Raw genomic sequence first — 19026 nt, 5'->3', positions numbered from 1 at the left:
GTACTCCTGGCAACCTGAGAAACATAGATTGGAATTGATGGGCTATGTACTATTTTCCAGCTGTAGTGCAGCTCGCTGCTATTATTTGCTTGTAACAAACATCTGTTCCAGGATGAAAGCACCTACAAATGCCTCAGTGTCTCCAAAATTACAAGAGGTTAGTTTGTTAAACGTTTAATCTATGTGAACAAATACAGGCTTCGTGCAAGACAGATCTGAGTATGGACTGATTATTCTATCATAGCATTGCTAACTATTACTCACTGCTGTGCACGAAAACTTCAAAACCAAGAAATTCTCAGATACATTTTTCTAGGTAAAATATGTTATATGAAGGTCAGTTTACTCAGAGGCCCGTACTTTTAGAAATAAAACTGATTTCAAAAGAAAGAAAGCATTGAAACAGTGTCATGGCAATATGGCTTATTCAGTTAATAACTAGCTGGTTTATTTTTAATTGCTTGTGTACCTCTTCAAACTCAGCCCAGGTCAGCCATGAAGGAAAACAGCTACCAGCTGCTGGCAGCTGCACAGCCTGCGCAGGATGGACACGGTTCTCACAACCAATGGATGGGGTCTCAGATCAGAAAAAACATTACCACAGATGGCACAACTGGGTGCCCATGACTGGCCTCCCTGTCACTCACAGCAGAGAGGCCAAGGGCATGTTTCTGAACTACTCTCTTACCCCTAAAGGTGGTCTCTCCAGGTCAGGGTTGAGGCACATTGGTGGGGCAATGTGGGGAAGTTTGCACTGCTGCTGCCCATGCTGTATCTGCTCTATAAATAAATAGAGGACTTTAGTCTCCAGGGCTATCAGTTTGGCACCTTCCATGTGCACAAAAGACACATTTTGGTTTTTTTATTTGTTTAGAAACAACCACCCAAAAAGTTATATGCAAAGCTTAGTATGGCGAATCAAAATAAATCAAATTTATTGTATGAGAGCACCTAAAATCCCACAACTTCCACTTGCTCTCTCTTTCTTTTGTGTTTTCTACTTTTAATTGTGATAAGAATAAAAGTTATGGACCTCTTTCGGTGTTTCTTGATGACAACGGTTGCTGTTCCACCACAACTCCAATGCTGCCACCAAGCATGCAAGAAGAAGGCCTATTGCTAAAATGCAGAAAACGCCTGCAAAACTGTGAAGCTTGAGTGCTTTCCCATCTGTCTGTGCATTGGTATGGCTATTCAGGTCACAACGTCCCATCCGTGGCCACCATTTCTGTTTAAGAACATCCAAATCTCCGCTTTCTTGCAACTCTAAGATCCTGCAGAAATTTCAAAAGACAAGTATTACTTTCAGTGATACTTTTTCAGTTTCTTAGTCTTTTCCATGTGTCACATAACTCTTAAATCTACTGTCCCACAATTCAAAACTCCATCCCACCACCACCACCACCACCATGTACTATTCTTCAGCTGAAACTCCGTTATACCAGGATTTCTTTCTACTCACAGCAGCAGGTAAACTCCACTGGGTAACTTTAGAAAAAGAAGAGACTGTCAAAAATTCCGCTGCAATGCAAGAAGCAGTTCCAAGGGAAATCACCATATTCCAGTTAGTCATGGCTGGTCTGGCTACATTCAGCTGCAACAGCTGTTCCCACAAGTGAAATGCTCGACCCACTCCACTGCTGCTCTCCCACAATAATTTCAAAATCATGTGAGACTAAACATGCTACTATTTGTGTGCCACTTAATACAAATCTGTTTAAGCAGCGACCAACTCATTTACTTCAGCAAATATAGTTTATTCAAAGGATTTTACTTCAATGCTGTTACTTCATGCCTGAATTACTGTGTTAACAGTTACTAATTAATCATTGTTTTGCCTCTTGTGAAGTGTCCCTTCTCTCCATGAATGATTCATTTTGGATTTGGTTTGATAACTGTTTTAGCTGTTTACTAACAAGCTTTTCTCTTGAGGCAGCTTTGTCTCTGGCTATGCAGCTGGAGTTTTACCCCTTTTTGTAAAGAAGGAGTGAGACGAGGAAATCTTGCTTCAGCTCCCTGCCTGGAGCAGAGCACCCGCTCACCTTCTGCTGAGGCCACACATGCCTGCACAACTGCATGTCTTCATTTCAAGTGTATACATTCACATGAAAAAGATATTCCTAGCTGATAGCTCAGAGATCACTAAATGGCATAGTCTTATAGTCCCATAGTCTTGGCAATCCTATGCAATACTCAGCAATTCTTGTTTTCCTGTACTGCTGCAAGGTTTTGACCTGTTTCTCCATCCTAAAGGACAAACCAGGGCACTATTACTTGCTTAATGTAGGGAGCAACACATCACTTCATAGCCTGCAAAACATAGCATGAATCAAAGATCTCTCTTCAATCTCTCCCTTAGCTCATACAAAGCTCTGAGGACATCAGTCCTTTTTCTGCCAGAGGCGGTGCTGCCTGGAGGTGTGAGGCCACACACCACCTCCAGTCCCCTCCTCCCTAAGCAGATACCCATGGAGCAGAAGTAGCAGCTTTGTTGAAGCCTGAACACATAACCTCTCTGATGTCATTTATTCACTGTCCTTTATTCAATAATTGCCAAAATTAACGTGAACGATAAACGGGATGCCTTGCTGGTTGTAGAGAGGAATCTCATAAAATAAGCTTTGTTTCAGTTTACCTCTGGGAGAAAAGATCTCTGTAGGGGCTTCCATGCTGGAGTGCTATCCCGTATCCTTTGCTGCTGATGCTGTTTCCAATGACTGTCACAGAGCATTCATCATCCGTCAGCGCTGCGTATTCCACCACTGTCACATCCCACAGGAAAGCATAGTTTCCTTTCTTTGCCTATAAATACATCAAGAACACAACAAAATCTAAACTAAACTACGTTTCTAGGTAGGACAAAAACAAAGCAAGCAAACCAACCCTGAGCTTGTCATTACTTTGTGGTGGTAGTTCATTAAGTCACAGTTTGTCTGTAGACCTCCAACATCTTAATACATTTCTAACACTCTTCACTCCCAGCAGTACCTCATCTACATCAAACCTCACTAAGATGTCTTCCATTTTTAATAGGAATACATAGGATAACATAGCCAACTGTAAGTGTAAGCAAGGCTTACATAACAGGTAATTAATTATAAATGAAAGCTATTGCCTTAGCTGATGAGATTTGATGCATGTTTTGTAGGAGACATGAATTAGCAGGAGTGTGATCGGTTCCATACATTCATGTAAATAGATGGGTACAGTATGAGCACTAAGTGGTGCTTCCTAGTCATCACAGTCACCAAAATGGTAACTTTACAACTTTCCTCATATAAACATGTAAATAAAGCCTCTTCCAAGAGCTATGTTAGTCCTGCAAGAAAAGGCATGCTCTGAGCTTAAAGAGTTCCCTCTTTTTTTCCACACGTAAGAAAAATCACCAACATCTCCTCTTATCTCAATTTTGGGACAAATATTGTTTTATTTTAGCACACACCCACACAGATATCCTTAAATGTCTGCCTTAATTGGGATTCAAATCAATGCCTGCACACAGTGCATGCGATGAATGTAAATCACCTTACTTAACGTAAGATGTAAGAAACATCACTGGATCGGGATTCAGTAAAGAAAAAAGTCATCATTTTGTTTGGTTAAAGTAATCATTGGTTTCCTAATGTATTTAAGTAGTATGTTTTTAAGTCTCTAGTGAACATACAGAGCACAACGGAACAGATGGGCTGGAATATCTAATGCAAATAGATGAGTAGTCACGAATGTAGACTTCCAAGACTTTTTTTTTTTTTTTTTTTTTTTAAACTTCAGGTGATTTCAGATCTTTCTTTAGGTCAGAACAAAGCAAGGCAGGGAGATGGAGTCCCACATATATTTCATTACGGGAACTGAATCACCATCTCCCCTAGCAAATGGCTGCAGCCCTGACACAGAATTAGCTCATCCTTCTGCATATTTTCCATTTTTGTGTAAGCTCAGTTTTGAATTCACCTGTAAGCTTATAAGCCTTTAGTTATTTTATTGTACTGGATTCCTCAGTTGAGCAATTAAGCTAATTTTATTTCACCATGCTTTGATATTAACCATAGCTTTCTGAAGTCCCTGACAGTTGTTTAAACATGACAGTAAATCAAATGGTTGAGTTATCCTCTAGTGGATAGAATCCAGGGAAACAAAAATTAAAAGTATGTTGTCTGGATTTTCTGTAAGCTTCTTGCCACCTGTTTCCCCCCCTTCCCTTTTATCTGCATCAAGGCAATTGAAGATCCCCAAATTAATTTGCTTCTGAGTTAAACCAGAGTAAAAATATTATATCCTTCCCCTTTGGTAAGATATAAATGAGCGTCTACTGATCACTTTGAAAATAATTTCTTGTTAAGGGTATACCACCATTGTGAGTTTGTCCCCACTTTCTCCTTTGCCACCTCCCTGGTCAGTTCAGAGTGACAGTAATTAATCCATATAGCCTCAGACAACTATTGCTATACTAGTACAAAACATCATTAAAATCTAAACTACAGTATGGGCCTTACAGGAGTTATTCAAATAGGAGCCACAAGACTCTACTGTTAAAATCATACATTGATTTAGCTGACACAACTTATTAAACCAGCATGTTCATAAAAATATCTCTCACTTAAATGTCACTGTATGAAACCAGACCAGAGCAAGACTTCCACATCTGCATTGTAATACTACCCCTGGCTGTCTTCCTAAACTGGAAATGGTGGCACAAAGGAGGAAAGAACAAACAAATTGCTCTTTACTATATGTGACAGCCAGAAAAGGCTTCATAACCTATCAACACAAGGATGCGTTAAAAATTAAGGATGGCAAGGGAGTGATTCCTCAAGGCATCTAGCCTATATTCAGCCAGCAACTTACATTTTTGGAAGCCTCAAATGTGCTTTTCAAAGGTATTTTCTGAATGATCATGTACCCATAACTAATGGGGTTGTTAGCCATAAATCTCTGCATCTTGCCCTCTGCTCTTCCTGTGATGGGCTTTAATGATTCACATTTTATGCTTTCACATCTGCGATGGTGCTGATAGGCCTCCTGCCTGCTTAGGGACAACAGGCAATGCGCATTAATTCTGCTGGTGTTCCTGGCAGGGAACAACCATCAAAAGCCCTGGTTTTGTACATCTCAAGCAGGTTGTGTTCTATGGTAAATAGTACACAGGCTTTTGCTGCGTACGATAGAAAACTATCCAAGTGCATTAAAAATATGTACTCATAGGACCAAAGACAACAGCATTTGTTACTGTACACAGAGTTTATTCAAAATCTATGTTATTAGAGAACAAAGACTTGCCGGATGGATGTACAGAAAGAGGAGACTCAGAAAAGATTTGGCCTAAATCACTGTGCTAAAACACATAGTGCATTTTTCTGGTTGTTTTTTTTTTTTTTTTTTTATGTATGTTTGTTTGTTTTAAATAGCTGTATCTTTTAGTTGTTTCAGAATTGCTCTGTAAATCATCTTTTCAAGTTTACAATTTACAAAAGAAGAACACTGACAACATGTCATACCTTCCTCATCTTTTTCTTAGTAATACTTGAGGAACACAGTCTTCCTCAAATATTCAATTTCAATTATAAGGTAATGTCTAGAGAAAAATCACATTATTGATTCTACTTTTCAAGCCTCAGTTTTCTGTGTGTTATTTTATATAGAAGAGCTTTATACACTGACTTTCAATGTTAGACAGCAGATCTTTTGACGTCTGCTTCTCTTGCATTTGCAATGTTGCAGTCCTAAGTTATATCCTACAACTGTAAGTGGTCAATAAACAAAGTCTACCAGGTCTCTTCGTATCGATTTTATATTTTTATGGCATAGATCATTCTATTCAGTGCCATCCCATCTGTAGAGCATTATTTCTCTAAAAGCCTGATCATTTTAGCATAAACAGGAATCTGAGTTTTAAACTCTTAGTTATGCGTACTTCTCAACACCCAGAAATACCGAATGTAAGACTGTTTCCCCTCTCTGATTGCCAAAAACAGAATCTCCAAAGATCCCTTTTTCCTAAGGGAAGATTTGTCTCTTCCAAAACTTCTTCCAGTTGCATAATTTTCTTCTCTGAAGAAATGTTCATTGCATGGAAGGCTTCCTTATGACCAAATGTTTAGTTGCGGTCTAAATTCCGCATCCTTCACATCCCTGTAATATCTGTTGCGACAGCTAGGCAGTACCATTTGTTCAATTTAAAGAAAAAATGACAAACTTTGAAAAACATATGTACAAGACACATAACCAAGCAAATACATATGTGTGTTTGAGATATGTTTACTTTTTATATACCTTCACTAGGCAAGCAGTAAAAGCCAATAAAATCAAATTGACACTTATTTTCAACCAAAAAATCAAACCAAAACTTTTTAAAAGTAGTGTGAACTTTTCATTTTTGTCACATGAAAGCATGCATGCATGCACATGTGCATACCCCTTAGCTTCCAGGCCAGAGGGGTACTGGAGGTAGGAAGACTAAGAATTGCAGAAAACACCTGGCGCTGGCCCATGGGATGTATGAGCAGGAAACATATCAAGGCTCCCTAGTTGCCTATGACTCAGATGTACCTACCCATGCAACCGAGCCCTGACCACAGTACAGCAAAGATCCATATCCTCAGGGTTTTGCATTCACAGCTCAGCCATCTAAAGCCTGCATTGTATGTTTTTAGGGCCCAAAATAGAATAAAAATGTTCTAGTGATCGGACATATTTGCAAAGATAACATATATAGTGAGACATGGTAAAAGGGAATATGGCAAATATCAGCTGAGAATAGGTAAGATAGGTTGAATAAAGAAGGACTGAAATGAAACACAGAATAATAAGCTAAAATTTATACTTTAGACTTTTAATTGGCTTTCATATTTTGCTCCTTTGCTATGGCCTTATTGCGACTCTCAGCATGCAGGCATATTGCAGAACAAAACAAAAATAGCTAGGTTAAACTTTCAAAAACCTCTTTAATAGAAATTCAGCCAAAGCAGTGCTCATTTATTCCACCCAGGTGGAAGTACTGTGGTGGTTTACACCAAAGACACCGGATTTATCTCTGGTTGAAGAAGTTTAAGAAAACGGATTTAAGAAAAAAAAGAACTCCCCCTAGGCAAAACTTACATTAAAAATATTTCTTCTTCACAATCATAAAAAATTAAAAGGCCAAGGAAAATTGCCTCCTAGATACAAGAAGGACCACAAAGAGAATAGTAATACTTCAGAAAAGCAGTAAGCAACCTCATAATGTCACTCATCAACATGGAGGGAGATGGAAGAATATTGTTCAAAGGATTCTGTTTTACTGATGGTAAAATGATGGTTTTTCAAAGAAAGCGTGGTAAGAAAGAATAATAACTTGAGAAAAGATGAATATCAGATTAATCACTAATATGTCCATGATTTGTCTGAAACTTATAAAGAAGGTACCATACTAAAGACAAAAGTGCAAGACTAATGCAACATTCATCATTAATTTACTGCCAGAACAGAGTGTCACTGTAGCTGATCCCATTATATGGCTGGTACCACAGAAATATCAAGAAGTGACCTTGGCATTAGTGGAATAGTTCAAAAACATGCTTGGATAACATTTATTATCTATAAGAAAGTGCTTTAAGAGAAGCAACAGAGTTCTAATAAAAAGAAAACATGCCATTTAATCCTGTTCAAATGATTTAAAAGTTAATATAATTAAGGAGCCACTAAAGGATGTAATACATTCAGGCTTTAAGGAATCATTTGCTTTCACAACCACAATTCACAATATACAATTCATTGTGGACAATAAATTATTGGAAAAAAATAGTTTTAAAAAATCCTATTCATTGAACTTTTAAATTACTTTTACTTTCAAAATAAAAATGAACAGAGGTGACTGTTCAACAAGAAATGCTCTGATTTAATGTTTAGTGTTCATTAAGGGAAAGAAATTTTTGAAGGAAGCGAAAAAGGGAAGGAATAAACTCTTACTTTGCCATTGCCTAAATCAGTGATACATTCACATTTTGCACTCTACTTGGTTTTGATCACTTCATCAGAAGTGATCTAGAGGAAGAAAAGAAAGGATTCCAGGTAATTTTGGCACCAAATTGATTGGGCAGGGGAACAAGCAGTCTCCACCAAAGTAAGACTTTTAAAAAACATAGTAACAGTTTAATTCTCCTGTATGTGTGTATATATATATATATAAAGAGATATATATATGGGAATACATTGGGATCATATTACTTCATTCATTCAAAGCAAAAATGTCTGCCCACAATGAAAAAAGCCACAGGTTATTACATATGTTGTGGTGACTAATTATTACCCTGAAGAACTGATTACCAACTGGGTATTATACAAACAATTTGCTGAGATTTACAAATGGCTTAGAAATGTGTGCGATTCCAATGCCAATGTCCACCTGGGATAAGACAGCAGTAGCTACCCACTGCATGCTTCTTGGGGATCCTGGCTGTAGCTTGACCCAGAAAGAATCTTTCCATTCGACAGCATTAGTCAATCCTCGTCTGTTATAGTACCAGAAAATTCAACTGGTGAAATAGCATTTTGTATGGACTGGTGATTTGTCTGGTAACCTCTTCTTATGCTACGTAGAGACATTTATGAATAGGAGGACATTCTCCATTTGCAATGACCACTTTCAATTGCCTTGGGAGTACAACAAAAGCAACTTGCCCCTCCTGCTCTGAAACGTCCTTCTGTCACTTACGTGACTTTGCAGTGCATTAATGCCCTTTTAGTGGCTCTACCAGTGTTGCAAAAGCTGTGCCTTGACAATAGGAGATGGTCACTGTGGCTACAGGGACTGTGCTGCATCTGAAAAGAGACCTCTGCCATAGCAACCAAATGCCACAAAAGCTTTCAGGACTGTCTTCTGCTATTATCTTTTTGTTTTTAGCCAGTCAAAGGGAGTAGGAAAATCTCTGGGAAATGGAGAGGGGTAAATGGAATGGAGACAAACATCTGAAATACCTGCCTGTACCATAAATAAGCAGCATTCTCCTGTTTTGCATTGAAGTGACATTGCTCTGTTTGTAGCTGCAGCTGGACTATGATGCTGTCTGAAGGAAATGGAAAGGGCGAGGAGGGGAGAAAGTGTAGTAGTGATTTCTTTTGCATTATGTCAGGCAAGTCCTCATTCAGAAAAATGTGTTAGGGATCTTTTTATGCTAGAGAGATTTAGATTTCCAATTTCCTATAAAATACACTTCTAACGCACATTTACATCTCTTTCATGCAGCAGTACCTGTTTACAGATGGAAAGTCCTATTTCCTTTGCTGACATCAATTCTACTTTAGAAAAACAGAATTTCGAGCCATAATACTTGACATGGAAAAGTTGTCTGTTTATTCAAAGAGCTCAGTGAGTTAGGAAGAGCCACATTTAAACTATAAACACAACAGTTTAGTTGACAATGTTATTAAATATTAAGCCCAGTTTATGTAGGTGTGTAATCAAATAGCAGCCTTGGTCAGCTTTGGGGACTAAAGTAAATTTTGTTATTGTTGACATTAATTGAATGAGCTGATCGAGTTATATAAAAATCACCCTACAATATTGAAATCAAACTTAATATGAAAAGTTATTATCACATAGATAAGATGGAGCTGCCAGCTCCATACAGACAATGTAATTGGTATTCTAAACAGCCTGCCAATCTGCAGTTACATTTCTGGCTTAGGCAAATCTAGCTATCGTAAATGGCACCATGCAGTAGGCTTACAGAATAAGAGTATTTACAATCTCACGGCTAAAGAGCATCCACTGACATAAGAATGGTAAAAAAGAAAAAAAAAGTAAAATACTGTGCATTTTTCTAAGGGAAACTGTTTTGTTATTGGTTTTAATACCAGGTTACATAGAAAAGTACTTCCTTAATGTCTCTATTTCTACCTCCTTTAAATGCTAACAAAGTCTCTGAAAATAGAGGCCCCATTTTCCTAAAGTGCTTAGCAGATTAAAAAAAAAAAAATCAACACACTGCAGACTTTGCTATTGCCAGAGCTCTACCTTGTACCAAGGAAGAAAGGCTCCTTGAGCCAAGTGCAGAGGGCTTTAGGAAAGCTCAGGTGGGAGATGGGAGAAAAGGCAGAGTGAACCAAAACTATTGACTAAATACTCCTGTGCTGGGAAGAGGCAGGACTGTTTGTATAAGGATTTTGCCCAAAAGTCACACAAACAGTTGGGAATCTTCCGGTAAAGGACTTTGATTGGGAAAATGGGATGGCCTGTGTTCAGCCCAGTTATGGCACTGTAAAAACCAGTAAATTTTGGATGCTTTCCCTGTGACTATTCAGAAAAGGTTTCAAAGATTCAAAGAAAAAAAAAAGAAACCCAAGCCCCAACCATTTTATTATTTCCCACTTAAAAAAGCATAAAGAACTGGTAATATATTTATTCAGAATCAGTGTTTCACTGACAGCAGAATAACTTTGATCAAACAATCACTACATTAATAACAGCCATTTGCTTGTTTTGTGAAAAAAATCAATTGACAAATAAAGGGGATACTTTTCACTAAAGGAGCAGCACATTAAACTTTCACCATGTCTGCATCCCTTCTGCCATAATGTACTCCTGGACACATGTGGTTTGATGTTATTTACTATCTGTTTTTTCTGAGCTACAAGACGGGAAGCAGAGAAGAAGAGAGGCAGACTAAGAGTGAGAAAGTGTCGATGTGTTTATTTGCATGATGTGAACCAGGGCTGTTTATCACAGGACTTGGCACAAGGATGTAGGATCTCAAGCCATTATATATCAGTCCTTGAATCCCACATCAATGCTCAGTTTCACCAAAAAATCATGTAGTCATATCTGAGAGAAATAAAACGTAGGTGAAAGCATGGTGACATGTGAAGGAGCATATACATTTTACTTACGTTTGGAATAACCAAAGAAAATCTTGCATTAAATTTCTGTTCTAAGAGAAATGAGTATACATTCAGTGAATCCCTTGAATCTTACTCATATTTCCAATATGTTCAATCCATCAACTCAGAAAAAAAAAACACTCAAATGAGCAAAGGACAAGAGTCAGTACCTGGATAACATAATGACTTACATTCAAAATCGTATTATCAGAGCTCTGTTAGAAACTTAGAAACCTTATGGCCAGATCCAAAGAAGGACTTATGTACTGAAGACATAGGCAGAGCTAAGGTACTTAAATTCAAAACCATGACCCCAAAATATGATTCTTATCTGCCATCGAGTTACTAAAAGTAACTTTAGATAGGGTTTTTTTTTAATGATTATGTAGTTGCTTTCCTGTGACTTCACATTATTAACTCCATGCAAACAACATTGATATAGCACAAAAATTAAATGAAAACCCCTATGATCCAGTCTTACCTTCCTGATGCCTTCAGAAGGGTTCGATACACAATTATCTGCCCCATTATTCTTACTGATAGTCCTCCACAGTTCAGCAAATGTGTTATCCTGCTCCAAAGGGTTTGTCCCTTTTGCTTTAAAGTATTCATACACTGCTGAATCCCTGACTGTACCGTAAGATATATCCATTTGCTTGGACAGATCCTGAAATGTTCTGAAATTCAAGCGATATTGAGATGTTAGTATTATGTAGTACATTACCAAGGTTTCATTCATTAAATGGTTTCTTTGTATGTCTATCATTAATCAGAAAGCACTTACCCTTACCGAGTAACATTTGCATATCTCTCTCCTCGTCATAAAAGAAAACCAAGGGGTAATTTAATTGTATTGAGATCATATGAATTTAACTATACCCAAGCTCTTTTTCACGCCAGTAAAGATTTTTTTGGACAAATAACGTTCATGTTAAATATTACAATGTCAAGTTTGCACAAGAATGTTGCGCAATAAAGACTTCCTAGAGCACAGGAAAAACTCAGATTATAAATATAAACTTCCAGCCCCATCAGCGCAACCAGAAATACCTTGCAGAACTCAGTGGAATTAGTTTGCAGTTACAGCAATACTCCCTCTGACTCCAAATCAATATGACTGTTTTAAACAAACAAATAAAGGTCTCGCTTGCAATTTCTACTAAGTCTCTCTCTCTCTCTCTCTCTCTCTTTTCACAGCCTCTGGTAAAACCAGCATTTTTCATTCACACACAGGCCTAACTTTCATTTACTCATCATACCACTCTGGAAGTGTAAATGGGCCTCAAGTTGAGTGGCTGTGAATGCACCATTTATTTTCAAATTGTACAGAATGTAATTCACTCCTGTTTTACAGCCTTTTCTGCAGAGAAAGGTGTAAATCACTGCCTGCATCAATGAAACCAGGCCAAGTTTCAAAACATTTAAGGTGGCATCACTGCCATTAGAAACAGCACCCTAGCTGGTTTCTATCTTCAGACGTTCATTCCCATTACTGTGCCTCCTCCCTTTGTCCTCAGGTGTCACTTGTGCAGTGCCACCGTTTTTTTTGTCTGAGCATGCACACACACAAACACACATTCAACCATTGACCACCACATGCGGCAGCAGGGACCAAACCATAAATAATGGTTTATTTTATGTTTTATAAATGTATAACTTCACATAATAACAACGACATGCTTCTGGTATGACCAACTGACTAACGCTGTTTGAGATCAGTCAAACTAAAGCAACCCTCCCTGCCTCCCCCACCCTATTTCTTTTTCCCAAAAACAATCTTTCAGAAAAAAAAAATCCTCCTCAAAACATCTGAAAGGCCCACTCATGCCGCCTCCCACCTGCCTCCAGCTCCTGGAGCCACAAAAGCAAAACATTTTGCCTTGCATCTCTTGCAGAAAATTTCTTCACAATGCTCCTGAGGAGCCTTCCCTTGGCCCATGAGCTGAAGCTGTTTTCCACAGCTGAAGACTTGTCACAGACAATATTTTTCTGCCACCCTCTTCCCTGTTTCACTGGGGGGATGCCACTGCTTACACCTCACATACCTGTAAGATTCCCTGCCACGTTATTTAAAGCAAAGCAATCTGGGCACATACACAACGCTACATAGAAATACATAGAAAACTCTTCCATCTTCTCCATCACGTCACCTCCAGGTGTCCCAGGTTTGGCTCCAAAAGGGCCCCTTTGCCTGGACACACCGTGTGGGAACCTGCCAGCTCTGTCCCCAGAGCTGCAGCTCAGCGGGGATGCCTCTCCCACCCCCGCCAAAACTCTTCAAACTCACAAGCTGCTTCGAACACTTTAAGTGGTTTAAGTTCTTAAACTGTGTTAAGGACTTTTTGTCATTTTTAAGCTGTTAAGCAGCTTTAAGTAAGACTGTGTGAACAGTTTTTCTCTATATACATTGCACACTTGTGGATTTGGGCTAACTCTGGGAGTTACATCAAAACCCAAACCTCCTGTTATTTCTCTAGCTCTGTATGTGGCACTTGGGTAGAGTACAAAATGAACACCCTGGAGGTTGCTGGAAATTCAAAATTCTAATGAAAAATGACAAAATTCCTGTCAGTTTTCTTTCTCTCTTTGTTTAACAATCCTGAAAGTTATATTCTGGTCTCCTAAATGTTTTCTGTACATTTCATTGAACAGGACCATTTTTCCTCCAGTCTTGATCTAAATGATTACATGCTACATTTAGTTCCTTCTTTGTTTTTTAAAATAAGTTTCATCATATCCCATGGAATTGCTTACATCCTGGGGATGGATGATCTGGCTGTTAAAAGACACATTTCTGTCTATTCTATGTACAAATGACTAAGGAAGGTACTCAATACACACAGGAGGGTTTCTGCGGCAACCTTTTTCACACCAGGTTTGGCATATGGATTCCAGCGTGTGTAGGAGTGCATGTTTGGTAGAAGCACAACAGCAGAAACATGTTTAGCTAATGTACTTTCACACAGCTTTCAGCTGGTAACAACTTTACAAATGCCTACTGCTCATGCTGTCGTTCTGTTTGAAAGTTTGAACATGAGAGTTTGGATATTAAAAAAAAAATTAAACCTGCAACTTTAATAATGTCAGTATTTTCTGGATCACTTCTACTGCCTCTACTGCTTTGGAAGCTTTTTGTCAGAAATATGCCTTTGGTTTTAGCTAAATTGTACTTTATTGACAATGAGTACTTTTGTTTTAGCTAAATTACATTTTATTGGCAATCAGTGCTGTACAAAAGCACAGTACATCTTGCTTTTTGAGCAGCACAGTTTCTTCAATTCTCTATACATCACAGTGCACAGTGAGCAAATTTGGAGTTTAAGTCAAGTGCTTTGCTGGCCCAGTAAGCAGATAATCAGTACTGGTGGCAGGGAGGGAAGTACAGTCTTTGCCTGGGTGTGGTGAGTAAGGCAACTACTGCCCCTTTAGCTGGCAGAATTTCCTTAGAAGAAATAATATGGAGTATTGCGTGGCCTAAGGATTGCATGTGCCTTTCTTGCAGTGCCCCGTTTGATGTGTTATAAGAACAGCCACTGCCACAGGAAATTCTCCATACGGCACCATTGGAAATATCCTGTGAGAGACACAGATGGTTGCAAAAGGACACAGTGAGGGTCACAGTAGGTAACCAAGCTTGCGAGCGGTTCCTGTAGCATAAATTCAGAAGGATGGTGACTGTTTGAGTGAGAAAATAACCTTATGCCTTTACCAAATGGATCACTTAGCCAAAAACCTATCTCAGAAATTATCCTGATGGGGAATGGTCTAGACCACAGTTCTTAGCCGGTATAAAAAAATGTCTCTGTACTGTATTTCTGCACTGAAAGTGGATGTGATGCTCAGCACCTCCATGGCCAGAGAGGTGATCAAAAGATCTGGGAATGACAAGTACAGTCACATACATAAAAGGCACTGAATGGAGATTAGTGTCTCCTGGCTTTCACAGGATGAATTAAGACATTCACAAGTGCAGGTTTTAACCATTGCTATTTTAACTCCCTCAGATCTGCCATTGCTGGACAAAATCATTCCCTGCCACATTTCAGATACTGGTTGTATCTTACAATTGTGTCATTCTCTAAAGGCAGCTGCTCTCATCGTTCTTAGACTTTATTTTTGCAACCAGCCTTTAGCTGGACCCACCTTGTTTAGCCACTCAAATTCTTGGCTCCCTTTCCTATGGCAAAGATTTCATGCATTTAATATATAAAATTATTTGCAACAAAAATGTGTAGCATAACAAGATGCCCCATTAACCTTACCACCTCAATTACTGGATCTCTCAACCCATTAAGGACTCTCTGTAAGCGTGATTAAAGATAAAGCTAGTAAAGCAGAAAAAGCCAATGTTCCTCACTTACAGTTATAAGAGCCAAACTTCAATTTATAGATAAATACATCCACTGTGTGATTGCTATAACAGGCAAGTACATGTAAACCAATTGATTTAAGTAAATGTATCTGTGGTCAATCTAAACAAAAATGGTGTCTTTTAAAACTGTATTACCAGCTAAAATAGTTAATGCATGTAGTTATGCCTGCTAGATAAATGCAACAATTGATACATAATTTCCAGTGGAGTTGCAATTACCTCGTGTAGAGTCAACTGAAAACTGGACTTTCCGCTTGTTTTATTTTTTAGCAATGTATTGACATAAACCATATGCTGCAGAATAAACACTCGGGCAATAGCTGTACTAGCATATATAATTAGAATTCTAGAAATAATTGCCAGAATAACAATACTAGTTAAGTTACATGTTTTGGAGACGTTTTCTTACTCATAAAGATTTGTGTAGCTGTAAATATCTAGACTAAAAATATGCTGCCAATATAGGTTTATTTTACTCTGGAACTGCTATAAACCCAAGACTTTCTGGATGAATAATACAAAGAAATCTTGTCTAAGTGACAGACTAAACCTGTCACCAGGTGCTTTGAAGTAACTGCTGATCAATTAACTCAACTAGAGTCATCAGGATCATCAGATGTGATGGAAGTATTAAAAAAAACCCAAAACAAACAGGCTTCTGTTATTTCTAAATTAAAAAAAAGGTATTTTCTTTCTTTTTGTAGCAACTATATTTTCTTTTTAATTTAAAGAAGGTCTTTAAACAAAGGAACAAGAAAAAGCAAAAAATAATTGCTTATTGAGTTTTTTTTCATCCTTACCATTCATTTTTTTAAAAGTTTGTAGTAAGCTGCACATCTGGACTCCTGTGTGTAAAGTCTATGACTGTAAACAAGCCAATCAGCTGGCACTGCGGTGTCATGCAGTACTGGTATTTTACATCACAGTAATAACCATAGCATTTTATCTTGACTTCAGCCTTAGAGAAATACCATAATGGGACAATCCTGACAGCTCCTTGATTTAGAGGTAGTTTCTCATTAGCATTCACAACTGCCCATATTCTGACACTGTAAAACTGGGGATTTTTCCAGTCTGATATTACTTATGGGAAAATAATATTTCAGTAGTTTCTGAATCCACAGTATTATTTAAAAATGATGCAAGGTTTTTCATGCTTAGTTCCTGTTCATTCGTCTGCACATATACTATTAGGAATAATGAAGCTTAAGGTTAGACATAGAAGTAGTGATGAGCTCTCTAACCTCGTTCTTCTGCGTTGTGAGTACACTTCAGAGTAACCTCTCCCTTCACAGCACTACGTGTGTTTTGTTAAACAATACATAATTCCTCTCAACTAAAATTAATTAAATTTCTTAATTATTATTAATCCCTAAGTCATATACAGACAGTAAAATAAATTTACTGCTTTTTCCATATTTGTCAGAGAAAGCTATGTTCTTCTTTTACCTAAGGAAGCCAGTACCCTCAATGCAGCATAATGTTTTAGGTAATGGCTGCCATCAAGATAAAGCATCACAGAGATGATGAGACTTTTTAAGCTGCTCTACCTAAATGAAGCCTTAGAAATGCATACATAAGGTATGGCACAAATCCTAAATTTGTATTTTTAAATACCTTGAAGCTACTTTATTTTCTTTTAAATTTTTTTTTTCAAAAGCTAGGAATTCTTGACATCTACAGAATTAAATATAAATGGAGTTCCTAACTATAACTCTTTTCTCAACAGGCTATATGGGAGGGAAATATGTGCTTTACGCATTGGGAAAAAAGTAATCCCACTAAACTTCTAAGTAAAAATAAAAGTAGCTGAATTGATTTGACAACCTTATACCACCAGTATAAGCTGAAGAAATACCTATGAGCTGAAACTAGAATATAAAATCCTATCTGAAAAGAGATTTATTTCATAAAGTTATCACCAGTGGAAAGCAATGTGTTGAAAGAGAATTCTGCCTACTGTGAACTGCAGAAAAGCGTTCACATTTTGAGACATAAAATTGCTCACAACTACACCTTCTGTGGATGTATTTGCCAAGCCAATAAGAACAAATGAGAAAATGGTGTTTATTGTTGGTGACCACATCAGTCCACCCACTGAGAGACGGACCTGGAAGCCAGGCAAGCTTTGCAGGATCAGCTTCTCATTTGTACGTCTCCACTGAGGGAACAGTCTGCAAAGCTGAATCAAGGTTGTGTGTGGTTGTGCGGTGGTATGGATAACTTCTACGTGAGCAGAAGATCCTTCTGTTTAGAACCTGAGTCCTGACCTGAGTCCTGTGTGTTTTTTATAACCATTTGTGAAGCAGCAAGGCAAAGGATTTGAGCCTTATTCCGTTATTCACAGATGAACAACCTTCAGATCTCCAGTTTTAAGTAAGATTTATGAGTGAGTGTATCATGTCTTAAGACATTTGAAAATGACTTCAGGCTTCCACATAAAGATATTCTCTAGAGTTAATCTACCCAAGTTGAATAGTTTAAATGGTTGAAGACCAGGAAAAAAAATAAAAATAATCTGTTATGGATATAAATTGCCACTAGGTGATGATAGTCTCATTGACTCAGAGACTTGCGTGAAAAGTTTCATTGTGTTACTGAATCCAAGTTACAAAAGCACAAGCACACTTAAAAATGGAAGAAAGAATAGAAGTTAGTCTCCCTAAACATTAGTGCAGCCAATACTTAACAAGCCTTCAACTATACTGGAAAGAGTGATATATTAGCTGAATAATGAGATAACATTAGAATTGACCTATCTTTAGCACTTGTGAACCTAAAAAGTAAATACCCATCAAAAAAAAAAAAAGTATTGTGACATATTTCTATACATTTCCAACATTTGTTCCAGGCCCGTGTAGGAATGTTACTAGCATGTGTTAAACTGGATGTAAGATACATAAAAGATGGGCCACTTTAAAGATTGTTTTTAGTGAGGCCAATAAAATCATTCAAAGTATTGTTAGGATGGCAGTAGCCACAGAAAATATTAAAATGAAAGCAAGTTTATCTCCACATCTAATAACCTTAGACTTCAGAAGAATTAAGTCCATGGTTTTAATTTGTGCAACTCTCTGACTTTCTTTGAAATTACAAATTATCAAGCTGAGCTCTTAAATCAATCATTAGGTTGCCATATAGTGACATGATCAAATTCTGCATTGTTCCATTTCACTGCAAATCAAGTCACTTTAAATGCTCTTCGTTCTGCCTCAGTGCAGTGAGCTGCAGAGCAACGGGTTTCTTCAGCAAATACACTGAGCAAAATCTTCACTTTACCTATAGAGGTAGTCCAGCAGAAATCGGCAGCAGTACTTGCATGCTTAGTATACACTTTGTAGGATCAAGTCCTTCACCAGCAAATATATCATTCTATAGTTCATATAAAACTCATTTCATCAGCTGTCCATGAAAAATACCATCCACTTTACTCTAAACAAAAGCCTCAACAGAAAAACCTCATGGGAGTTTCTACAAGGGAAGCCATAAGCACTGACAGATTGAACTACACTGAATCAATGGAGTTGCAGCCCTTCACACTAGGACTAAACATTTCCAAATCACGGAAGGAGACAAACAGTGCAGACAGTTACGGCTATGTATGTGCTTGTCATCATCAGTGGAGCAGGAACAGCTGCTACATATGATTTCAAAGAAGCAGGGATTTTCCTCCAGTGGAAAAACCAATCAATTGGCATGTGTCACAGAACACGTTGCCATGTCAACTACATACTTTTACTATAGTTAAAGCAAACGGTGATTGAACTCCTCAGCAGGTAATGGCACTGCAGCAGCTGCTT

At 37.9% G+C, this 19026-nt stretch overlaps 1 protein-coding gene across 1 annotated transcript in view; it reads right to left on the bottom strand.

Annotated features, from left to right (window-relative positions):
- The window catches only part of GRID1 (glutamate ionotropic receptor delta type subunit 1), a gene marked incomplete at both ends in the record, with an annotated part of 541866 nt that overhangs the window by 17523 nt on the left and 505317 nt on the right, over nt 1-19026 (bottom strand). The window contains 3 exons of the mRNA XM_082309213.1: nt 1034-1274; nt 2636-2802; nt 11336-11531. Of these exons, the coding sequence (XP_082165339.1) occupies nt 1034-1274; nt 2636-2802; nt 11336-11531 (604 nt within the window). The remainder of the gene's footprint in view (nt 1-1033; nt 1275-2635; nt 2803-11335; nt 11532-19026) is intronic.

The sequence above is a fragment of the Platalea leucorodia genome, assembly GCF_965183815.1.
Source record: "Platalea leucorodia genome assembly, chromosome: 4".
Classification (NCBI taxonomy): domain Eukaryota; kingdom Metazoa; phylum Chordata; class Aves; order Pelecaniformes; family Threskiornithidae; genus Platalea; species Platalea leucorodia.
This window is presented reverse-complemented; position numbering and strand designations above follow the sequence as displayed.